The sequence below is a fragment of the Chiloscyllium plagiosum genome, unplaced genomic scaffold, assembly GCF_037043375.1.
Source record: "Chiloscyllium plagiosum isolate Xiang-an unplaced genomic scaffold, Cpla_swu_hap1 HiC_scaffold_27, whole genome shotgun sequence".
Taxonomy (NCBI): domain Eukaryota; kingdom Metazoa; phylum Chordata; class Chondrichthyes; order Orectolobiformes; family Hemiscylliidae; genus Chiloscyllium; species Chiloscyllium plagiosum.
The window spans coordinates 69000502-69009633 of record NW_028270165.1 but is presented as its reverse complement, the minus strand read 5'-3'; the positions used below and the strand labels follow the sequence as shown (position 1 = coordinate 69009633).

The 9132-nt window shown below is 42.3% G+C and overlaps 1 protein-coding gene across 1 annotated transcript; it reads right to left on the bottom strand.

Moving 5' to 3' along the window:
• Positions 1-487: 487 nt before the first annotated feature.
• On the bottom strand, positions 488-4064 carry LOC122543715 (putative G protein-coupled receptor 139). Its single transcript, XM_043682495.2, has 2 exons — positions 3995-4064; positions 488-2412 (listed from the first exon to the last, which is right to left on the bottom strand). Exons 1-2 carry the CDS (start codon positions 4062-4064, stop codon positions 1511-1513), a joined length of 972 nt encoding a protein of 323 aa, XP_043538430.2. The 3' UTR covers positions 488-1510.
• Between the last annotated feature and the right edge of the window lie 5068 nt (positions 4065-9132).

The window sequence follows — 9132 nt, the reverse complement described above, 5'->3', positions numbered from 1 at the left end:
GGGAATCACTTTTGAAAATAGGGTTATAAGAGCAGGCTGATAAAACAATCTAGCAGAAAATGTGGAGGAAATGTACGGCAATGATGGTGAGGAATCAAGGAAAGAAGTAGAAGCTATGAATACTGGCTTTGATTGAACAGAGAGCGTCGGGGCCTGCCGGTTTGGGATCTAATTTATGGTCTGCCACTGAATTCAAGCATTTATTTCTCTCTGTGATTCTAACTATGCATTTACTAAAACAAGCTCGCTCAATTTTAGTCTTTCAGTCTCGTAATCTCAGTTTCGATCGATTGAGATTCATATTCAACAGTCTTTTTTGTTACACGTTGCTGATTTCTTGTGTGAATTCTCGATCTCAATTTCTCTGGAAGTGCCGCTGTGGTCAAACTGAATTTTTCCTATGCCACTTTTGTGAACCTCACATTTATGGCATTTGGAGTGAAAACAACATCTGCTTCCCTGGAAGAGTGAGAGATAATTGCTGCCATTAAACGATTTTAATTTTTATTAATGTAAAAAACTGCCATGGTTTGAAACAGGTTGATAGACGAATGAAATACATAGAGCCAACAGTATGAGAATCGACACGTACAGCGGGACTGGAAACGGCAGGTCAACATTGAACTGTAACCGGATCTGAATTATTATGATATATTAAACAAGGCGAGTGTATTGAAGAACACCTCCTAAAACGTAATCAGGTCAAAGTATGCTGAGGAGACATTAGACAAATTACATTTATTTTCCGGAGTGAAAGGTGGAACAGGGTACAATTTGGTGCAGCGATGATACCACTTATTTTTGGGAGCCATTACCTCGAATTCCAATATGACAGCTGTAGAATTTGATTTCCAATCAGTAAGCGTTGAATTGGAATAGTCACTGGAATGTTAACTGCACAATCACTATGTGATTTTCGAATGCCACTTAGGGAATATCATGTTCAAGACTAACCATGTCTTGTCAACATATGCACAACAATATCGTAAGACCTTAAAATTGCTCTATAAAGACCGGGCAATATTTCCCGTTTAAGCGTAATTTGGAATGGGGATCTAAGAAAGGAACAATTTTGCTGTCTGTTTTAAGAGGTCATGGCATCTCAAAGCATTTGCAACAAATTCAATCATTTTCTGTTGCGAAGCAGTAAACGTAACACATAAAGTGACAAGCACAGTATATCATAAAATTAATCACACAAGTAAGCGAAAATTCGTCCGTTTCAGTGGTTTGAAGAGAGTGATAAATGTTGGCCAATAACCCTGGGTCGAACTCTTGTTTCATTTTGAAACAATGAATGTTATTTTTTTTTCCCCTCAGCCGTTGGGCATCTCATTCGGGAAGACAGTGACTTCATTCTTTCAGTTTCTATTTCGTACGTTCAAAATAGCATGGGTGGGGATGACAGCCTGAAATATGTCTAAAAGGCGTTTCGAGTGATTTGAGAGGTACTTCTCCAAACTTCAGCGTCCTGATGGAAATAATAAAAGAAACAAGATTTGATCAGTTTTCATTCTTTGGAGCAACTGGTGACAGCGTTAATCGGAAAAATCAGTAGCTTCTTCAACTCCCTTCGAAACTTCTTTTGGACTATTGTGTAGATGAAGACATTATTGCAGGAACTAATTATCTGGAGCAAGTTGGTCGCCTCTTGAAGGATGTAATCAGGGTCATTGAAATCCAAACCAGTGAAGTAGGCTTTTCCAGGAATACGCACATAGAGGAAATGTATGACTTGTATGATCCATAGGACGAGGAAGCTGAGAGAGATAGTGAACAGCAGGGCTATGGACCTCTTGCGGCTGGCCAACTCCGGGTCTCTATCATTATCTGTGCCATGTAGTCTCCTGCGGGCTTGGTTGCTTGCCAAGATGTGTCGCATGGTCAGGATGTTGAGCAGTAGAATGAGGAAGAAAGGAAGAAACGGGATTAAAATGTGATCCAGCCAATCATAGGCCCGCCAAGCGAGTGAGCTGTAATATGCAGACTTGATATCACAAAACCAGGCCACACCATCCACAATATACAAAGGTTTGTAGGAAAAGTAAAAAGGCACGTTCTTGATAGCATTAAGCAGGCAGACAATTCCTATGACCAGCGACGCTGTTTTCTTGATGCAATATCTGGTCTTCAGGTGTTGGCAGCAAATAGACACAAAACGGTCAATGGTGAAAGCCACTGTTAGCCATACTGAGCCATCTCGGCTAAAGTAAACCAGCACAGCACTGAGAGAACAGCCGGTGGTTGTGGACAGTACACTGTAGGTAAAATAGATGCGAGCAATTCGGTTGAGAATGCATCCGGCGATAATCACAAGGAAATCGCTCACTGCTATGGCCATCAAATAATAAGTCACACACTGAGAAAGTCCACACTGTCCACGGGACAGAATTACAATGGCCACCAAGTTGGCTATCAGAGTGAAACAAAAAGGGAAATATTGATTACACGACATGAAACATAAAGTACTCTCTTATCCAATATTTGACAGGGAAAAAAAAACTCTTGACCTGTTTGCTTTGTCTCGATTCAGTAGAAAATAAACATAAACTGGATACCACCCAATGTTAATTTAAGCATTTGCTAATCCACGACTCTAACACAACCCATTACAAAGTCTGAATTCTGGCCACGAAGTCCATCCATGCCATTCCATTTCAGCTCAGTGGAAACAATTGTTGTCGAAGCTTTTAAGCACAACAATTTCCACCCAATCAACAAACTTATTCTCGCTGTTTGGCATTTTCTCCCTTCCCAGCAATTGTCTAGCTTCAATAATCTCGTCCATTCAAGGTCAAATCATCCAACGCTATACCAATCTAGCTCAAGCAACAGCTAGAAGTTTCTTGAAGTATCAGTGCACCAGCAATGCCTCCGTGCTATGCATCCCTGGTATTAATGATCCATCAGTGGCAATTGTGCCTTCACCTTTTGAACTCCAATCTCGTGAATTCCCTATCTGAATTGACATTGTTTCTCCTTTCTTCTTCAGAATATTCTTCTAATCTATATCTTTAGTCAAAGCTCTGGTTGTCTCATGCGAAATATCCACTTTGTGCTGTGATAAAATGTGTGTGTTAAAGTTCCTAAACAAGATTTTCCATGGCGTAATGCAATCATTGAAGAAATATACTTTGTAAATTGTTAATTGGAAATTATCAATAATGCTCATTTTTCCAAACAGCAATAGCCTGCTATTGACAACAATCTATTTTCTGAAAATAAAATCGAATGTCTAAAATCTATCAGAACAAACAATAGTACATCATCAGTTAGAAACATTGCAATGCATTCTGTGGCAAGATCGTCATTAATTGCCTATAAAATTTCTTCCTCGGCTATTTCGGGGTGCAATTACGAGTCACCAACATTTTTGTGCGTTTTGAGGTGCACGAAGGACAGAACAGGCAAAGACGATAGATTTCCATCCCTGCAGGACATAACTAAACTTGGTAAGATTTTGTTTCATAGCTTCCAATGCATGCCGTGACCTCCACTGCCAGGTTTTATAAACTTAAACCGCACCAGTTGGTATATTGAAATTGTAAGTTAAAGCTGCCAGTGACATCTCCGGTGTGCTACCAGCACGTTCTCTTGCTATATAAAGGTTTGTCTTTTCCCTGCAAATTAAATAGAGTTGAATGCATTGTACTCACTTATAGTAAAGCCCAATGCTGATGGATTTTCATACTTTGCGATTCATATTTCAGCAATTCAAGTAGCTTTTTTTTTACAAAGGACATTCAGCATAATATGTAGGGAATATTTTGAAACACTCCATAATATCAGTATGAAAATGGATTTTAATTTACTAATTAACAAGATAATACGCTCAAAAGTAATAGGTTTCTGGTTCAGGTCACTTATACTCAGGTAGCATTGAATATTTAGCCAAAATGAAAACGAATCTGTATAGAGAAGAGGCAACATTTTCTGGGGCGTTTTAAAAAATAAACACACTAATTCAATAATTTTTTTGCTCATCAATAATTACCTGGAACACCAATAACAGCGAGAACTGGATAACCAATGGCATAAACGATGCCTTTTGCTGGCCCATGCATCGACCTGGGGAACCTGAAGAAATCTCAATAACTGTGGCCCTGAGACTGTCAAATAGTCGACGCTTTCCTGTTTTATTCCAGGTGCTAGTCTCAAGAGGAATGATTCATTTGTGACATGAACTCAGATTGTAAAAATAAACAAAAGTTTTTTTTTCATGGCATATGTTTTCTTTCTTTAGTTTCCACACAGCGAATGTGTTTTTGTTTTACATGTGTATGACGTGCAGGTTGCAAACGCTGTCATTTTTCAAACCTCATGAGCCATGAACCTATGTTTCAGTGCAGCGAAAACCACTGAAGTTAGATACAATATTGAGATCCGAGATGGAAGGGAAATAAAAGTCTCTTCCATTCTCTGCCTTGTTCACAAATATTTCTAAATGTTACATTGTTCTAGTGTCCAATAATGTCCCTATCAGTGATGTAACACTCGGTGGCCTTTTATTCAGTAAATCATCCCCGTTACCCTTCTGAAAAATAGGAACAACGTTGGCTATTATCTAATCTTCTGGTGAAAGCCGATACGAAAATATCTTCCAAGTTCCAGAGGCCGACTTCCTTGCATCCTTTGTATCTTCAGATATATTCCATCAGGGCAAGGGGGACTGATCTACCTTAACAGTATTCAAAGCACACAGTCATCCTCCTTCAAAATAACTATATATCACACGCATTTACTTTTTTTTCTGCCAACCTTTAGTGCTTTAAGTGGGGCGAGAGGTCAAATGCTATTACAGTACCTTACAAGCCATGACATTTATGCTTTTTGTGAAGATGAGGTATTTTACTACAATGATTCCAAACTCGCTTTAAAGCAACAGGCCACGTTGAATTTGAAACATGGCACCACTGTCGTTTATGGAAGATCTTCGAAACACTTTTGTCGATATCAGTATTGGCGCTTGTGCAGCACGTTGATATTGGCAGCAGTCCAAGACACCATTTCACTATCTTCTTCTCCAGGGGAATAAATGCCGCCATTAGACCACAAGATAATAGACAATAGACAATAGGTGCAGGAGTAGGCCATTCAGCCCTTCGAGCCTGCACCGCCATTCAACATAATCATGGCTGATCATTCCTAATCAGTATCCTGTTCCTGCCTTATCTCCATAACCCTTGATTCCACTATCTTTGAGAGCTCTATCCAACTCCTTCTTAAATGAATCGAGAGAGAGGGCCTCCACTGCCCTCTGGGGCAGAGCATTCCACACAGCCACCACTCTCTGGGTGAAGAAGTTTTGCCTGAGCTCTGTCCTAAATGGTCTACCCCGTATTGTTAAGCTGTGTCCTCTGGTTCGGCACTCACCCATCAGTGGAAATATGTTTCCTACTGCCAGAGTGTCCAATCTTTTCATAATCTTATACGTCTCAATCAGATCCCCTCTCAATCTTCGAAACTCAAGGGTATACAAGCCCAGTCGCTTCAGTCTTTCAGTGTAAGGTAATCCCACCATTCCAGGAATTGACCTCGTGAACCTACGCTGCACTCCCTCAATAGCCAGAATGTCTTTTCTCATATTTGGAGACCAGAACTGCACACAGTACTCCAGGTGTGGTCTCACCAGGGCCCTGTACAGCTGCAGAAGCACCTATTTGCTTCTATACTCAATTCCTCTTGTTATGAAGGTCAGCATGCTATTAGCCTTCTTCACTACCTGCTGTACCTGCATGCTTGCCTTCATTGACTGGTGTACAAGAACACCCAGATCTCTCTGTACTGTCCCTTTACATAAATTGATTCCATTGAGGTAGTAGTCTGCATTCCTGTTCTTGCTACCAAAGTGGATAACCATACATTTATCCACATTAAGCTGCATCTGCCATGCATCTGCCCACTCACCTAATTGGCCAGGTCACCCTGTAATCTCCTAGCATCCTCATCATTTTTCACCCTGCCACCCAGCTTTGTATCATCAGCAAATTTGCTAATGTTATTGCTGATACCATCTTCTATATCATTAACATATATTGTAAAAAGCTGTGGTCCCAGCACGTATCCTTGCGGTACCCCACTGGTCACTGCCTGCCATTCCGAAATGGAGCCGTTTATCACTACCCTTTGTTTCCTATTAGCCAACCAATTTTCAATCCAATCTAGTACTTTGCCCCCAATACCATGCACCCTAATTTTACTCACTAACTTCCTGTGTGGGACTTTATCAAAAGCTTTCTGAAAGTCCAGGTACACTGGATTTCCCTCGTCCAACTTCATAGTTACATCCTCAAAAAATTCAAAAGATTAGTCAAGCATGATTTCCCCTTCATAAATCCATGCTGACTCTGTCCTATCCTGTTACTACTATCCAGATATGCAGTAATTTCATCCTTTATAATAGACTCCAGCATCTTTCCCACCACTGAGGTCAGACTAACTAGTCTATAATTACCTGCTTTCTCTCGCCCACCTTTCTTAAAAAGTGGTATAACATTAGCCACTCTCCAATCCTCAGAAACCGACCCCGAATCTATTGGAACTCTGGAAAATAATCACCAACGCTTCCACGATTTCCCGAGCCACCTCCTTCAGTACCCTGGGATGCAGACCATCAGGCCCCGGAGACTTATCAACCTTCAGACCTAACAGCCTCTCCAACACCAAATCCTGGAAAATATAAATTCCCTTAAGTTCTGGTCCTTCAGCCACAGTTACCTCAGGGAGATTGCTTGTGTCTTCCCAAGTGAACACAGATCTGAAGTACCCATTTAATTCCTCTGCCATTTCTTTGTTCCTAGTAATATATTCCCCTGTTTCTGTCTTCAAGGGCCCAATTTTTGTCCTAACCATTTTTTTGCCTTGCACATACCTAAAAAAGCTTTTACTATCCTCCTTTATATTCTTGGCCAGTTTACCTTCGTACCTCATTTTTCCTCTGCGTATTTCCTTCTTAGTAATCCTCTGTTGCTCTTTAAAAGCTTCCCAGTCCTCAGTTTTCCCACTTATCTTAGCTATGTTATACTTTTTCTCTTTTAACTTTATATGTTTCTTTAATTCCCTCGTCAGCCACGGCCGCCCATGCCTCCTCCTGGGATCTTTCTTCCTTTTAGGAATGAACTGATCCTGCAACTTCTGCATTATACACAGAAATATCCGCTATTGTTCCTCCATGGTCATCCCTGCTAAGGTATTGCACCATTGAACTTTGGCCAGCTCCTCCCTCATAGCTCCATAATTCCCTTTATTCAACAGAAGTACTGTCACTTCCGACTGTACCCTCTCCCTCTCAAATTGCAGATTGAAGCTTATTATATTATGGTCACTACTTCCCAATGGCTCCTTCACTTCGAGGTCTCTGACCAATTCTGGTTCGTTACACAATACCAGATCCAGAATTGCCTTCTCCCTGGTCGGCTCCAGCACCAGCACCAGCTGCTCTAAGAATCCATCTCTGAGGCACTCCACAAAGTCTCTTTCTTGTGGCCCAATACCATCCTGATTCTCCCAGTCTACCTGCATGTTAAAATCCCCCATAACAACTGTAGTGACATCTTTGCGACAGGCCAATTTCAGCTCCTGATTTAACTTACATCCGACATCCAGACTACTGTTTGGGGGCCTGTAGATGACTCCCAAGAGGGTCTTTTTACCCCTGGTATTTCGAAGCTCTATCCACACTGACTCTACATCTCCTGACTCTAGGTCCCCCCGCGCAAGGGACTGAATATCGTCCCTTACCAACAAGGCCACCCCACCCTCTCTGCCCGTCAGTCTGTCCTTACGATAACACGTGTATCCTTGAATATTCATTTCCCAGGCCCTGTCCACTTGAAGCCACGTCTCAGTTATCCCCACAATATCGTATCTGCCAATTTCCAAAAGAGCATCAAGCTCATCCAACTTATGTTTAATGCTTCGTGCATTCATGTATAGTATTTTTAATTTGTTACTGCTCTCACCCTTCCCATCAACCCTTATTTCACTCAACCTTACAGCATGATGCCTTTCCGAGTTTTATGCCTCATTAATACAGGTGTCTTTCTTGTCTTCTCTTGTTCTAACTTTCTCTTCAATTTCGTTTTTAAACATCCAGCTTGTCTCCTCCCCCCCCCCCCCACCCCCCCCACCCCCCCCCCCCCCCCCCCCCCCGCTACTTAGATTAAATGTAGCGGTGTTGCAGTAGAAAACCTGCCTGCCAGAATACTGGTCCCCAACCTATTAAGGTGCAAGCCGTCTCTCTTCTAGAATTTATGTTTACCACAAAATATACCCCAGTGATCCAAGAACTTAAATCCTTGTTTCCTGCACCCATTCCCCAACCACACGTTCAAGTCCATTATCTCCCTGTTTCTGGCCACACCAGCCCAAATAACTGGAGGCAAACCGGAGATAACCACCTTGGACGTCCTGCTTTTCAGCCTTATTCCTAGTTCTCCGAAGTCTCGCTGTAGTATGTTCCTCCTATTCTTCCCGACATCATTTGTGCCGACATGTACCACCACCTCTGGCTCTTCACCTTCATCCTTGAGGATTTCCTGCACTGTGTCCGCGATGGCTTTCACTCTAGCACCAGGAAAGCAACACACCATCCTTAAATCCCGTCTGCTGCCACAAAAACCCTGGTCAGTTCCTCTCACGATGGAGTCCTCTATTACCACGGGTCTGTGCGATGTCCGACTCTTCCGCTCTGCCTCTGCGGCAACTTTTGATTGACAAACTTGGCCGCCTTGCGAACTGGCAGTGTCATCAGTCTCTGCTTCCAAAAGCTTCAACTTGTTCCTGACAGGTACTTCTCCCGGGGTCTCTTGCACCTGTCTCCTCTCCGCCTTCCTCATCGTCTGCTCTCTTCTGCTCTCTTCTGGCATGATTGGTGTAATAACATCGCTAAGGTCTTGTCCAGAAAGATCTCATTTTCTCGGATGAGCCGAAGGTCTTCGAGTTCTTTCGTCAGCGCTGCAATATGCTCGGTCGATTGCTGAATGTGCACACACTTTCCACACATATACGAGCCAGACACACCAGAGTCGTTGACCTCCCACATCAAGCACGTAGCGCACTGAACCAGCTGGGCAGTCATGTCTTCACCCTCTTCAACTGTGGTGTAATCACTTCACTCAACCTCCTTGTCAA

What these genes read in the sequence shown, in the direction of transcription:
- LOC122543715 (XM_043682495.2), bottom strand. Translation starts at nt 4,064, where the DNA reads ATGCATGGGCCAGCAAAAGGCATCGTTTATGCCATTGGTTATCCAGTT. An exon ending in CGCTGTTATTGGTGTTCCAG is followed by an intron (nt 2,413 to 3,994) that starts GTAATTATTGAT and finishes TCACTCTGATAG; the next exon opens with CCAACTTGGTGGCCATTGTA.